We start from the raw sequence: 16,512 nt of genomic DNA, 5'->3' as shown, positions 1-16,512 counted from the left end.
TGTAAGAAGTGGGGTTAAATGCAGCTGGAAGCAAAAATAAATTAGCCATATTATGATTAAGCTTCTTTATTATCCTAGACAATATTCACATAAATGCAAGTTAATTAAGATCAGTTACTTATTCTAGAGTAAGTGTGTTTTTTTTGAGATACTTTGTCCACACAGACTTCACTCTTGGTATACATATGCTCCAGGTGCCTGAGATTAGATTATTTTGAATAGCAGTGTCCCGGCCATCCTCTCGCTTCCCATGGCCACAGTTATAAAGGACAGGGTGCAACCTGCAGTCAGTTCCTTAGTTAATTAGAATCCCATAAGAATAGGACTCAGCTAACGAGGATGGAGGGTGGGTTGTGGAATCTTTGGAAAGCACGTCTCAAAGAACCATACTTACTGTTGGGTTAGTAACTTTTCTTTCTCTCAGTGATTGTCCACATAGAGTCCACTGCTGGTGTCCAACAATCACATGCCAATTCACCTGGATATGGGCAAGAGGAGTCCTATTTGAATAGAGATTCCGGGACCATCTTACTGACACTAGCATCTGAGCTGGATGCTGGAACCAGGAAATAGAGAGTGGTAAATGTGTGTCTAGAACTCCATGTTGCTGCCTTACACATTTCTGATGTGAGGATGCTACCCAGACGTGCTGCAGAAGCTGCTGCAGTCTTAGTATAATGAGCCCTAATTTGTCCAGGGACAGTCTCTTTAGCAATATCATAATACGACAATCTGAGACCCACTTGGACAGCCTCTGAGATGATTGCCTATCCAAGGGCTGTCCCTTAACCTGCTCAGCAAAAGCACAAAAAGTTTAGATGTACACCTGGGCAGCTTGGTTTTCTCTAAATAAAAATACCAGGCTCTCATGACTTCAGTGTGGGGAGTTTCATTTCACCTGTGGCAGAATCAGTTTAGGGAGAAAAAACAGGAGTAAACAGACTGATTGATGTGAAAGTCAATGGTTACCTTAGGCGGAAATCTCAGATGACATCTAAGGGTGACAAAAGAACATGTAAGGGGGCCTGAATCTCCCCTATTTTCCTAGTTGATGTGATGTCTACCAGAAGGCAGTTTTCATAGACAGGTGATAAGCAGAGCACGTAGTCATAAGCTTAAATAGGAAACCCATCAGTCTCAAAACCAGGTTAAGATTGCAAGAAGGAAGGAGTTCCCTGACCGGTGGGAAAACATGGGTGAGCCCTTTTAGAAATGTCACTAGAGCTGGATAAGTGAAGATCATGTGGCCTTGAATGGGAGGGTGACTAGCAGAGATTGCTTCCAAGTACACCCTTATAAAACTGAGGGACAATCCCAATTGTTTCAGGGAAAGTAATTATTCCAGAATTGCAGAAATTGAAGTTGTCAATGGTGAAAATTTTTGCTGAACTATCCAGACAGAAAAATCTCTTCCATTTGGCCTTGTATGTTAGTCTGATTAAAGGTTTCCTGTTGTTAGCAAATGAACCAGACTCTCTATGATTGTTTGTATTCCCATAATTCTTTGTATATAAAACCCCATGATTCTTTGAACAAAGTGTGTTGTAGCTATAATTCTAGTTTTTGTGCTTCTAGGGACTTTGTACTTAGGTTAAATATAGTGTGTGACTAAGTGGTGGAATGTATATAATATTTTTACCCTGACCCTGTTGACCCATGGAGAATTGTCCAGATATCCAGAAAAAGACTACTTGTGATTTATAAGGGATACGTGTTATTAAAAATGTCTTAGATGATTGATCAAAATGGCCCATTGAGGGATGTTTCAGCTTATTAGGAATTACCTGTTGCCACATATGTTTTCTACAATAAGAATAGAAAGAGGTTTAATGTTTTTTGAAGGGAGTTGTACATGCTGAGAGGATTTTCCCCATATCATCCAATCATCAACTTAGGGGTACACCTGTATTCCTTGTATCCTCAGTTACTCAGCAATGACTGCCAGAACTTTGGTGAAGACTTATGAAGCTAAAGTGTAGGACTCTGTACTGACAGTGAGATTTGTGAGCTAAGAATCTCAGGTACTTCCTGTGAACTGGGTATACTGAAAGGTGGCAGTATGTGTTTTGTAAGTTGAGAGCCACAAACTAACCACAAGATCCAAGGAAGGGATTATGGAGACTAGGGTAACTATCTGGAATTTGAAACAATGGATGAAGGCCTTGAGATATCTATGGGCCCCATTTTCTTCTTTGGGACTAGGAAATAGTGGGAATAAAATCCTTTGCTCCTGAACTCCTTTGCTCCTGAACTTATTCCACTGCTCCCAGCTGTATAAGGGAATCTACCAGATGCTTCAACAGTGTCTCATGACAAAGATCCTTGAAAAGGGATGGAGAAGGTGGGCTTCCACAGCTTGAAACTGGGGTGGGGTACCCTATGCTGACTATTTTGAGGACCTAGCAGTCCGAGGTTATTCCAGTCCATGTCTCCTGGAGGAGGAAAGCAGTTGCCAGTGGATGGGTTGAATGGAAGAGGATCCAAAGGTGCTCCAGTCAGGCTCCAAACATGCACCTCAAAACAGGTTCTTTCTAGAAGCCCCAGAATGTGGGGCAGAGAAGACAACAGAAAGGGCTACCACCAATGAAATTGCTGTCTCCTGCTTGGGGGCTTGGAGGACCACTGTTGCTGATAATAGGGATGTTGTCATCTCTGTCTGTAGAAAGACTCTTGTCTCTGGCATTTTCTCTTTGGGACTTAGGCAAACAGGCTCAAGGATCTTAGAGTTGTCCTAGAGTCTTTGAGCATATGGAGGTATTAAATAGCTTGTTGCCTTCAACTGGAACTTGGATCTCTTTAGGGAATCCTAATGCCTGCAGCTAGAAAGATCTCTTCATAGCTACAGCAATAGCCATTGTCCTACCCACAATATCAGAGGCACCTAGTGCAGCTCGTGATGCCACTTGAGCAGTCAGCCTGGCTTCAGCCATGAGAGATCTTTATTTCTTATGCTGACGCTTCTGCTTCAGAAGCCTCACTAAAAAGTCTGTCCCAAGGAGGAAGTTGTATTTTGAAAGTAGCACTTGATAGTTCATTACTCTCATCTGGAGGCTCACTGAAGAATATATTTTCCTCCCAAAGATTCTTTGGATCTTTCTCCTAAAGGATAGATTTATGCTGACCTTGTTGCCTTGATTTTTTCCTGAGCTGCTTGAATAATCAGGGTATCAGATATTGATAAAAATATTCAAAACCCTTAGTGGATACTTGGCATCTTCTTGGTATCTTCTGTTAGCTCTTTTAGAAATTGCTAGAATTGAGCCAGAAGTATGCCAGATCACTTTGGCAGGTTCAAGCAGTCCATAACTGATGGCCACAGCTAGACACTAAAAGTAGAATGTTGCAGAATATCCTGAGCTTCTCTTGTATGGGATCTAGTGGGATATCCAGTATCTCCACCATTCTTTTTAGCAAGTCCTGAAAGACTTTTGTTTTATCCATAAGCCCTGGAGGAGGAATAATGACTACAACTGGGGAGGAAGATGAGATGGTGGCAGATAGCTGATGCTGTGGATCAGAAGAGCAATCATCACCATTATATTCCTCCTCACCCTCCATTAGTAGAGGACGGGGTAGGAGAGGAGCTTAAGAAAATGGGACCTCTGTATTCATAGATATTTAGGTCAGAAGGGACCATTATGATCATCTAGTCTGACTGCCTGCACAACGCAGGCCACAGAATTTCACCCACCACTCCTGCAAAAAACCTCTCACCTATGTCTGAGCTACTGAAGTCCTCAAATCGTGGTTTAAAGACTTCAAGGAGCAGAGAATCCTCCAGCAAGTGACCCGTTCCCCATGCTACAGAGGAAGGCGAAAAACCTCCAGGGCCTCTTCCAATCTGCCCTGGAGGAAAATTCCTTTCCGACCCCAAATATGGCGATCAGCTAAACCCTGAGCATATGGGCAAGATTCACCAGCCAGATACTACAGAAAATTCTTTCCTGGGTAACTCAGATCCCACCCCATCTAATATCCCATCACAGGCCATTGGGCCTATTTACCATGGATATTTAATTACCAAAACCATGTTATCCCATCATACCATCTCCTCCATAAACTTATCAAGTTTAATCTTAAAGCCAGATAGATCTTTTGCCCCCACTGCTTCCCTTGGAAGGCTACTGCAAAACTTCACTCCTCTGATGGTTAGAAACCTTCGTCTAATTTCAAGTCTAAACTTCCCAATGACCAGTTTATATCCATTTGTTCTTGTGTCCACATTGGTACTGAGCTTAAATAATTCCTCTCCCTCTCCGGTATTCATCCCTCTGATATATTTATAGAGAGCAATCATATGTCCCCTCAACCTTCTTTTAGTTAGGCTAAACAAGCCAAGCTCCTTTCATTAGACAAGTTTTCCATTCCTCGTATCATCCTAGTAGTCCTTCTCTGTACCTGTTCCAGTTTGAATTCATCCTTCTTAAACATAGGAGACCAGAACTGCACACAGTATTCCAGGTGAGGTCTCACCAGTGCCTTGTATAATGGTACTAAAACCTCCTTATCCCTACTGGAAATACCTCGCCTGATGCATCCCAAGACTGCATTAGCTTTTTTCACGGCCATATCACATTGGCGGCTCATAGTCATCCTATGATCAACCAATACTCCAAGGTCCTTCTCCTCCTCCGTTACTTCTAATTGATGTGTCCCCAGCTTATAACTAAAATTCTTGTTGTTAATCCCTAAATGCATGACCTTACACTTCTCACTATTAAATTTCATCCTACTACTATTACTCCAGTTTACAAGGTCATCCAGATCCTCCTGTAGGATATCCCTGTCCTTCTCTAAATTGGCAATACCTCCCAGCTTTGTATCATCCACAGACTTTATTAGAACACTCCCACTTTTTGTGCCGAGGTCAGTAATAAAAAGGTTCAATAAGATTGGTCCCAAAACCGATCCTTGAGGAACTCCACTGGTAATCTCCCTCCAGCCCGACAGTTCACCTTTCAGTAGGACCCGTTGTATTCTCCCCTTTAACCAATTCCTTATCCACCTTTCAATTTTCCTATTGATCCCCATCTTATCCAATTTAACTAATAATTCTCCATGTGGCACGGTATCAAACGCCTTACTGAAATCTAGGTAAATTAGATCCACTGCGTTTCCTTTGTCTAAAAAATCTGTTACTTTCTCAAAGAAGGAGATCAGGTTAGTTTGGCATGTGGAAGTATAACATTGTATAAGTATAAGGTTGTATAAGGGGACATGCTGGATACATTGTATATGAGAGGGCATGCCAAAACATGTTACAAAGTATCTGAGGGAGCACATGTAGGGACAGTTAGCTTTTGAATGGAGAAGCAATTAAGATAGAGCCAGCACGTCTAAGAAGCAGGCATCAGAATGGAAGGTGTGAAGGGCAATTAGTTAAGTTAACTGGAAGCTGTTAAAGGAGATTGTTAAGGGTGGCAGGTAATTGAAGATACGTGACTGGTCTCAGGGATCTCGAAGGGTGGTGACTAAAATCTTTTTCTTCTTTTGTCTGTAATTTCTCTGTAACTTGTTCTCCAAAAAAATGTATAAATTAAGAGACACAAGCCCCACTCGGGGGGCTCACTTCTAAATGTATTAGCAGAGCAGCTTTGCTAATAAAACAGAGTGGTCTGATAAATTGTGAGCCTGAGTCAAACTTTGACAGGCACGATCTACGTTTTGTAAAACCATGTTGTATTTTGTCCCATTTACCACTGACTTCAATGTCCTTAACTACCTTCTCCTTCAAAATTTTTTCAAAGACCTTGCATACTACAGATGTCAAACTAACAGGCCTATAGTTACCCAGATCACTTTTTTTCCCTTTCTTAAAAACAGGAACTATGTTAGCAATTCTCCAATCATACAGTTCAACCCCTGAGTTTACAGATTCATTAAAAATTCTTGCTAATGGGCTTGCAATTTCATGCGTCAATTCCTTTAATATTCTTGGATGAAGATTATCTGGGCCCCCCGATTTAGTCCCATTAAGTTGTTTGAGTTTCACTTCTACCTCAGATATGGTAATATCTACTTCCATATCCTCATTCCCATTTGTCATGTTACCATTATCCCTAAGATCCTCTTTAGTCTTATTAAAGACTGAGGCAAAGTATTTGTTTAGATATTGGGCCATGCCTAGATTATCCTTGACCTCCACTCCATCCTCAGTGTTTAGTGGTCCCACTTCTTCTTTCTTTGTTTTCTTCTTATTTATATGGCTATAGAACCTTTTACTATTGGTTTTATTTCCCTTTGCAAGGTCCAACTCTATTTGACTTTTAGCCTGTCTCACTTTATCTCTACACGTTCTGACCTCAATAAGGTAGCTTTCCTTGCTGATCCCTCCCTTCTTCCACTCCACTCTGTATGCTTTCTGCTTTTTCTTAATCACCTCTCTGAGATGCTTGCTCATCCAGCTTGGTCTACAACTCCTGCCTATGATTTTTTTCCCCTTTCTTGGGATGCTTCCCATAGCTTCTGCAGCTTTGATTTAAAATAATCCCAGGCCTCCTCTACCTTTAGATCCATAAATTATTCAGTCCAATCCACTTCCCTAACTAATTTCCTTAATTTTTGAAAGTCAGCCCTTTTGAAATAAAAAACCCTAGTTGCAGATTTATTTTTGTTAATCCTTCCGTTCAGTTTGAATTGAATTAACTCATGATCGCTTGAGCCAAGATTATCCCCTACAACCATTTCTTCTATGAGGTCCTCACTACTCACCAAAACCAAATCTAAAATGGCATCCCCTCTAGTTGGTTCAGCAACTACTTGATGAAGGAATCCATCAGCTATCACATCTAGGAAAATCTGAGCCCTACTATTATTACCAGCACTCGTCCTCCAGTCTATATCTGGGAAGTTAAAGTCTCCCATGATCACACAGTTTCCATTAGTATTTACTTTATTAAAAACAGTAAAAAGGGCTCTATCCATATCCAAATTAGATCCTGGCGGTCTATAGCACACCCCAAGCACTATCCCAGGGGAGGCTCTAATAGTTTTCTTCCCCAATGTAATTTTTGCCCAGACGGACTCTGTCTTATCCATTCCATCGCTTTTTATTTCTTTACATTCTACCTATTCATTGTGTGTAGGGGGGAATCTGGCTCTGGATGCAATTGAAAATGCAGGTTTCATACCACATGGATTGATCACCCAGGGAAATCAGTATGACCATGGTTAATTAGGGTAGTGAGAACAGGGACATATGGATGGGCAGCAGGTAGGGGGTTCCCTGTGGGTCCTGGATGGTCTGGTATCCTTCAAGGATTCCTCTCTCAAATCTCTGCAAGACTCACACTGAGCTACCCAAGACAGTGAAAGGGCATGTTCTTGTGAGGAATGTCTGCTTTGTTCCTACTCTTCTGGGGAGACAGAGAAATACACCTCTTCTAGCAGAGGTGTTAGACTCTGAGTCTAGCAGAGTCTCAGTTCTATCCAGTGTTCTCTGTGTGGTGTCGGTGTCAGGAATGGTTTCTTCCTGCAGCCTTTTAGTGCCAGGAATGGTTAACTTCCTGCAGCCTTTTAGTGAGCGATGAGTCCAGAAATGGTCAGAATGAAACGTCTCAGGTTGCTATGGAGTGCATTGGTGCCACTGAAGAGAGCTCTCAAACTAGCCTGGGTAAGAATTTGGTCAGTACCAAGGCAGTGGTGGGAGCTGAAGCAGTGGTTCTTGGTATGGGGAAACTGTGCTGGAGCTTTCGGTGCAGACACAGACAGTGCTTGAGGCTTTGATATAGTAGTCAGCACCTATTATCGTTAATGGAGGCAGCACAGTCCTTGTTGTGTGTAGAGACCATTGTGCCAGTTTGGGATTTGGTGCAGACACATCAGAGCGGGACTCCTTATGACCCCAGTCTGAAGTCATCACTGAGGTGCCTGATGAATGGGGCTCATGAGAGGTCTTCTGGGAACCCGGAGTCATGTCACCAGGGCAGTTGATGCTTGAGGTGGACCCAGTAGCTGGAGCTCCTTGGATGGTCTGCCAAGGTTTGATATTGCTTGCATGGACTTTTCAAGGAGAAAAAGTTTCAGTTTTGCCTCCATTACTTTCTGGGTTCTTTCAGAGAAGGACTTGCAAATCTAACCATGCTCTGGAGCACATCCCTCTCCCAGGCACAATAGGCATTGAGCATAGCCATCATTCACAGGTATTGCCTCATCACAAGAGGGGAAAACTTAAACCACAGTGATTTGGTGCTGGCTATTTTGAATTACTGTACAGGGCAGATCCTTCTACAAGGTGTTCCATGCATGGGGGGCGGGGAAGGGTTAAACCCCTATACAGGAAAACCTATCAGGGGTCCGTCCTGGGGCCGGTTTTGTTCAATATCTTCATAAATGATCTGGAGGATGGTGTGGATTGCACTCTCAGCAAATTTGCAGATGATACTAAACTGGGAGGAGTGGTAGATACACTGGAGGGGAGGGATAGGATACAGAAGGACCTAGACAAATTGGAGGATTGGGCCAAAAGAAATCTGATGAGGTTCAATAAGGATAAGTGCAGGGTCCTGCACTTAGGATGGAAGAATCCAATGCACCGCTACAGACTAGGGACCGAATGGCTAGGCAGCAGTTCTGCGGAAAAGGACCTAGGGGTGACAGTGGACGAGAAGCTGGATATGAGTCAGCAGTGTGCCCTTGTTGCCAAGAAGGCCAATGGCATTTTGGGATGTATAGGTAGGGGCATAGCGAGCAGATCGAGGGACGTGATCGTTCCCCTCTATTCGACACTGGTGAGGCCTCATCTGGAGTACTGTGTCCAGTTTTGGGCCCCACACTACAAGAAGGATGTGGATAAATTGGAGAGAGTCCAGCGAAGGGCAACAAAAATGATTAGGGGTCTAGAGCACATGACTTATGAGGAGAGGCTGAGGGAGCTGGGATTGTTTAGTCTGCAGAAGAGAAGAATGAGGGGGGATTTGATAGCTGCTTTCAACTACCTGAAAGGGGGTTCCAAAGAGGATGGCTCTAGACTGTTCTCAATGGTAGCAGATGACAGAACGAGGAGTAATGGTCTCAAGTTGCAATGGGGGAGGTTTAGATTGGATATTAGGAAAAACTTTTTCACAAGAGGGTGGTGAAACACTGGAATGCGTTACCTAGGGAGGTGGTAGAATCTCCTTCCTTAGAGGTTTTTAAGGTCAGGCTTGACAAAGCCCTGGCTGGGATGATTTAACTGGGAATTGGTCCTGCTTTGAGCAGGGGGTTGGACTAGATGACCTTCTGGGGTCCCTGCCAACCCTGATATTCTATGATTCTATGATTCTATGATTCTAATCTAAGTCTAAGAGGTTTGGTTTTGTTTTGAATATATGCAAATGGGCAACGAAAACTGTAGATCAGCATCAGCCATCTTATGCAGAGCAAGGGACACAGACACTACATGGTTCTGTCTCAGCCATCTGCTGAATGGAACTGAATGGAGGTTACAGCTGATCCACCCCTTATACTCTTGACTACGGGAAGAGTAAGTGGCAAGGGCACAGGTATTGCCCTAATGGACACTCTTATTCAAAAAACATCCCATCTTGCACACATAGGGCACATGCACTTCAACACTGGAAAATCATTTGAAGAAGTATTCTAGTCTTCATTTAGCTCCAAGGGAGCTTAAGGGACATATGGTGACAGGAATATGTGGAATTCTGGCAGAACTGTTAAAATACACTGGACCACATATTCTTTTGTGGCAGACAGTATTCAATGTAATCTGGAGAACCTGTCCAAATGACAAAAAGACATTACTGGCAGCACAAAGACTGATTTTACTATCACAGCATTACTCTTCTATCCATCCTAGGGAAAGTTTTTGCTTCCATCTAGTTGGCCTGAGCTACTGATATCTTAAGAAGAAAGAAAAGATCAGTTCAAGCTGGCTTCACTCCTGGTCATTTAATGATGAAGCAAATCTTCACAGTGCACCAGCTTATCAAGAAGGTATGAGAATTCAAGTGCCCCCCCCCTCCAGCTTTGAAAGTATCTTGTCTCCTCATTGGTCATTCTGGTCAGGTGCCAGCGAGGTTATCCTAGCTTCTTAACCCTTTACAGGTGAAAGAGTTTTGCCTCTGGCCAGGAGGGATTTTATAGTTCTGTATACAGAAAGGTGGTTACCCTTCCCTTTATATTTATGACACCAAGTAAATGCATTTTAGGTATATACCTTGATGTTAAGAACCGTACTGACTTCAGTTTTGCCAAAGATGTAGTGCTGGTTGCTGAGTCAATGGATGAGCTGGTTATGACACTTAAAGCCCAGGAAAGCTCAGTGGAAAAGTCAGCCCAAAATTTAGTTGATGTAAAACCAAAATTATTCCCGGTGGCAATTTCAAACACACTGAGGACTCTAGCATCTTTGTGGGTGATCATCCAGTCATGACTATTGGTGATTTCACCTACCTCGGCTCTGTTGTCAATAACATGAGTAGCAGCAAGTAAGAACCTGAAGCCTGCACTGCATATGTTATCAGTACCTCATCAGGAATGTCTTTCACAAATTGAACACACTGGTAAATAGCAATATGACGCTTCGGTGCTAAAGAGCTTTAATGTTTCAGTGATAAGTATTCTGACCTATGGGACAAGCACCATGCTGTCAAGATTGAAAAGAAGTTGGACACCATCTCAAAATGACTGAAAACATCAACTGGCACAAAATTCAAGCTGAAAGACAAGATACCCCTCCTAACTAAACTGGTATTGCTTTCTCAAATGATTAGTCTACACTCCCTAAGGTTCTAAAGTCATCTGCTCCAAACATGTTCCAGCTTCCCTGAGAGAATCATCTTTGACTTTGACCCAATGAAAGCAGAATGGAAAAGACCCCCCTGGAAGACCTAAAACATGATGGCTGGACAGTGTTAACAGACACCTGTGCCTTACAGGTATCCTATCCCATAACGCACCAATTTTGGCTCAGGTCAGAACATCATAGAGGAACATAATGCATTTGGTGTCCTCTGTGCTGTCCAAGCAACAGCATGAGAACTAACCTAGCCTAACAAGGGAGCAATACCTTGTGGATAATATGCAATGAACAAGAATGGTCTGGACGCTTCTCCTTCCAGAAACCATTAACACTACTTGGCTAAAAGACTTATAGATTGTGTGGCCAAAAGGGACTATAATGATCTCTAGGATGACCTTCTGTGTCACACGAGCCATAAAATTTCATCAAGTCCATATGTTCTAGCTCATCTAGAAGTTATATTTTAGAAAGACAAGCAAGAGTCTTTCACAAGCAATCCAGTGTATTCCCTCCCACATGGACTGAGTGCACTGGTTCTGCTGCCCTCCAAGTCTCTGGCTGCACACAAGCTCATGACCCAAATTTTGATTGCGAACACAAATATGCTATAACTGGAGGGAGGTAGCTCTAACAATAATATTTACTGATATATATTTTAATACTATTATACTGTATAGACTACATAGTTACATGTTTATTATTATTTTTTCAGAGCTTTTGTCTGTATTTGACTATTGGTAGTTTAGAAAATACATTTTATCCAGTTAAATGAATTACAGAGAGCATGCAAGTTACATTGCAGTAAGCAGTAATTAGTCAACCTCTTTATTGCCATTTGGGGCTTGGTTAACCTTGCCTATTCTGAGGAATTATTTTTTCTGAACATTGTTCACTCCTGATTCCTCTTAAACAGGCAAGGTTAACCAAAACTCAAATGGCAATAAAGAAGTTGACTTAGAATGTAAAATTAAAATCTATGTGACAAGTTTTAACTAAAACACAACCAAAGCACTGCTCCTCTCTTGAAAAGATAAATAGCTGAGCCAGTGGGGTTGCAAGGGATTGTATCTAAAATAAAAAATACCAATTAGAAGCACTTATGAGACATTAGCAAGATGGCAGTAGGGTTCAGCTAATGTAATTCATTTTTTCAGGGAACCCTAGGGAGTTCATATTTAAAGCAACTTCATATATAAAGCTACCATTCTAAAGTCTCCCCAAGGTTTCTGATACTATTTTGATTGACATTTAGTTATAAACCATCTTTATGATGCAACTGATATTTTCTAGTTTATTAGTAGTCACTTGAAATAGTTTTCATTGTCATTGTTTTAAAGGCCAATAGTAACTTTTTCAAATCTTGTTTTGTAAAGCAAACTACTGCTCAGACTCACTTTTAGGCACACTATGCTATGTTCTACCACATACAGTAATTAATTGCCATTACTCTGGTCAGTGTAGGAACACATTCATTTATCCATTCTAAATGAAAAGTATCCAAACATTTGACTAAGCAATCAGATGTAATGCCAAGTAATGTGATCTCTCCAGCAACCTTTCAGACTAAATAATTAATGTGGAAGTAAATAAAAGGAAACATAATATTTTAGTTACAGAACAATCATTACATCAGTCTTATACTCCAGTAATGACAGGTTTCAGAGTAGCAGCCATGTTAGTCTGTATTCGCAAAAAGAAAAGGAGTACTTGTGGCACCTTAGAGACTAACCAATTTATTTGAGCATATGCTTTCGTGAGCTACAGCTCCGATGAAGTGAGCTGTAGCTCACGAAAGCTTATGCTCAAATAAATGTATTAGTCTCTAAGGTGCCACAAGTACTCCTTTTCTTTTTATACTCCAGTAATGTGACATTCAGTGATAGCATACTCCCAAACAACTCAATGGTTTTCAGAAAAGTTCTTTGAAATGAGTGAGAGAGTAGAACAGACCCTTTATGTTTAAAATATATAAAAATATCCACATAAAAACATTCCAGATCCAGCACCAATGCTGTGTACCACTTTCATCTGGCAGTGGAGGGCAATCCTGCTAGACATAAAACACGGAGGATTGTCAGAGCCAAAGCTCTGCAACACGGAAGTGAAGTTCCTTCACCAGTCAGCAGCAGAGAGAGACAGGAACTGAAACAGCTGAGGAGTGGAACTCCCTTATACAGCCTCAGGCACTGAAAGCTTGAAGGAGTTAGTGTACTTGAGCACTCCTCAATGAACACAACTTGCAATAAGGTGCTCTTGGCATCAGTGGGAATATAGAGAGGCCCCCAAAGAATATTTTTTTCTATCATACTTAAAACAGTTTAACTCTGTTAGTCACATACAAAAATTGCTTAAAAAATATAAAAAGAACTCTTTTCAGAGTGGTAGCTGTGTTAGTCTGTATCAGCAAAAAGAACGAGGAGTCCTTGTGGCACCTTAGAGACTAACAAATTTATGTGAGCATAAGCTTTCGTGGGCTAAAACCCACTTCATCGGACGCATGTAGTGGAAAATACAGTAGGAAGATACATATATATATACACACAGAGAATATGAAAAAATGGGTGTTGCCATACACACTATAATGAGAGTGATTAATTATGTGAGCTATTATCAGCAGGAGAAAAAAAAAACTTTTGTAGTGATAATCAGGATGGCCCATTTCCAACAGTTGACAAGAAGGTGAGAATAACAGTGTGGGGTGGGGAAGAATAAGCATGGGGAAATAGTTTTACTTTGTGTAATGACCCATCCACTCCCAGTCTTTATTCAAGCCTAATTTAATGGTGTCCAGTTTGCAAATTAATTCCAATTCAGCAGTCTCTCATTGGAGTCTGTTTTTGAATTTTTGTTGTTGTAATATTGCGACTTTTAGGTCTGTAATCGAGTGACCAGGGAGATTGAAGTGTTCTCCGACTGGTTTTTGAATGTTATAATTCTTGATGTCTGATTTGTGTCCATTTATTCTTTTACATAGAGACTGTCCGGTTTGGCCAATGTACAAGAACTCTGTGTGTGGAATCAGAATCACAATTATTTCTTTAGATATCATGTCTGCTTGCAATTTTTCATGTATACTTTAATTTAAAACTATTTTGATAAACTATTCTGTATAACAGCATAATCACAAGGCTCAGTGGTAGTGAAATATTAAAGAATATTAAATCAGCATGATGTAAATTTCATCTTTCTTTTTTAGGTATAGAGAACTGTGTCTGAAAGATTCCTTTGTTTTTTGAGATGTTTGATAGATTACTATGGTCAGCTGAAATGAGCATAACCTGCGAGCCAGGAACTCTCATCTTGTCTCTGACACTGACTCTCTCCTGTGTCCTAAGGCAAGTCACTTAGGTCCAGATTTTCAAAAGTAAAGTTGAATTTTTGGTATCTCAAATTGTGTGTTTAACCCGATGTCTAAGGGCTGAGTTTAACAGGTGCTGAGCACCCACAACCCTCACTGACTTCAACTAGAGTTTTTGGGTGATCACCTTCTCTGAAAATCTGGTCCAATTGTCCTAAACTGGGCACACAAAACTAGTGGTGTCAATTCCTAATCTATAAAGGCATGAATGGCGACGGGTTTCCTGAAAGAGAGAAACTCTGGGTTAAAAATGGTTTTGTGCTTACCTGATGGAGAGATATGTCTCCAAGAAATGGAAGGCTCTGGTTTCCCACTGGCCAAGCAAGTAAGTGTAACATTGCTTCCTTCATTCACAACAATGTCAGTTGAAATACGAGATATCTTCGGAGAAACTGAAATGGAACAATGAGAAACTTTAAAAAAAAGAATTTTGCATTAGATTGAAAAAGAGTGATTCATTTCCTCCAATGTCAAACATAATCTTGAAGTCCAAACTTTTGGGATTTTTTTTTATATAATTTTTATCTACATTGGTTTTCATGGTATTTTGCAAAGAAATCCTTGTTCAGAATTGCTTACTTCTAACCACAACTATTCCATCATTTATACAAAGGTACCGCCCATGGATCAGGATGCTCCATATTAAACACTAGGACAACTGCAATCTGCTCCAATTTATGAAAATGTGGAATAGCTCTCAGGTTCCTAGCAATCTGCCAGTGTAGCTCTTGTTTAGGCAAAATTTGGACATGCTCATGTTAGTCCATAATGGACATTAAATTAAAATGCTATTGTTCTCTGAAAAATGATTATGCAAAAATAGTACTTTCCTATTCATTCCATCTGCTGCCTATGTGTATCTAGAGTTATATCTCCTCACATTAGTAAGTAAAGTAAGTTTTTATTGCTTTTTATGACTGTTGGTCCTGCAATGCCAATATAGCCAAGAGAGAGTGAGCTGGATTTTGTTTTCCTTTCTGTATCTTAAGCAGAATTGTTCAATAAATTCCATTTATAGGACTAATTAGAATATAATAAGGCTTCAGCAGTGTAACTGAAAGCATCAGTGAGGGCATAACTTCAAGACAATGGAGGTTTACAAGGGTCAATGGGAGGGTAACATTTGGCCTGCAGAATCTTTATTACTGGTAATGATGCACAGTAAGACAAGAACCAAAGTTGACTTTTGGAATCCAGGCTGAGCTTTCACTTGTGAAGTGCTTTTTTAGGTATTAACTAAGCACTTTTAGTATGGAAATCATTGAAAGATAACAACAGGGAACACCACATTGCTATTTCTGCAAACACTTTTAGAGTACAGCCACATTCTCAATGTCAAACATGCAAAAAGCGATATATTCTGTACCTTGGTATAATGGAATCTTCTAGTAAACTTGATGAAACTCTAGTAATCGCTACATTTTTGTACCAAAAATGCAGTTTTCAAACAAAACTGTTCCATAATGCAAACATATGCTTGTATTACAGGAAAAAAATATGATTATAATATTTCAGTTTTTTGAACAAAAATATTTACGAAGAAAAACAGATTTCTTCTCTCTTGCGGACAAAATCTATTGTCTTAACTGGGCACCTCCTTTATTAAAATTGTAGTAGCAACAACCTTCATAATGACAAAAAAATACTGAAAATGTTCAGAAGATCTTGAGTATTTAGTTTATTCCCTAAATATTATTAAGGTACAGAAACATTCAAAATAGTTTGATCATATTAGTTAAAAATTCCTGATATTTCAACCCTTACTTTTGAAGCGGAAGAGCAAAGGAAACCTTAAATTACATTAGAATCTCATTAATTATTACACCCTTTATGAAACAGAGCGTGAATAAACAATTGTTAAAGACCAAGAATACACTATCCAAAAATGCTTTAAGTTCCTTTTCTGATAACTGCAGTTTAAAGTATTTCATATGGTTGTATACAGTACTGTTAAATATACTATAGTGTTCTATATAAGTTATTAAGTATGGAACCTCACCAAAACATTATTTAATATTTGCTAAGAAGGGAGACTCATTTTTTTACATATGGATTATTGGGTTTGGCAACTAGTGAAGTCCAGGTTATTAACACTCTTCTATATGTATTATGGGATAGATTGTGACTGGACCTCTGTAGGTGCATAATACTTGAGGTGGATGCAAGGAGCCTTCTAAATTCAGTGTAGGTGTCAGCCACAACTGTAGTCCCTTGCATTCCCTGCACTAGAACAAGCCGCAGTGTTACCCCCACATCCCCAAAAGGTTTCAGGGGGAGGGTGGGCCTATGGCTCTGACCTGCACACTTGCAAGTAAGGGTTGTTGGTTCTCAAAGGTCCTGATGCAGCTCACCAATCCCTCTTCCCAAATCACACACAAGGGTCTTAGTTAAAACTAAAATCTGACCTGATGTG

General features: G+C 40.5%; 1 protein-coding gene across 2 annotated transcripts in view; it reads right to left on the bottom strand.

The window, feature by feature from the left end:
* Positions 1-16,512, bottom strand: part of NEGR1 (neuronal growth regulator 1) — a 583,187-nt gene that overhangs the window by 210,935 nt on the left and 355,740 nt on the right. For both annotated transcript variants that reach the window (XM_074961536.1, XM_074961537.1), the window contains exon 3: positions 14,366-14,491. In XM_074961536.1, coding sequence (XP_074817637.1) covers positions 14,366-14,491 — 126 coding nt within the window. The remainder of the gene's footprint in view (positions 1-14,365; positions 14,492-16,512) is intronic.

Source organism: Natator depressus, chromosome 8 (genome assembly GCF_965152275.1).
Source record: "Natator depressus isolate rNatDep1 chromosome 8, rNatDep2.hap1, whole genome shotgun sequence".
Classification (NCBI taxonomy): domain Eukaryota; kingdom Metazoa; phylum Chordata; order Testudines; family Cheloniidae; genus Natator; species Natator depressus.
The sequence above is the reverse complement of the archived record's forward strand: the minus strand, read 5'-3'. Positions and strand labels throughout refer to the sequence as shown.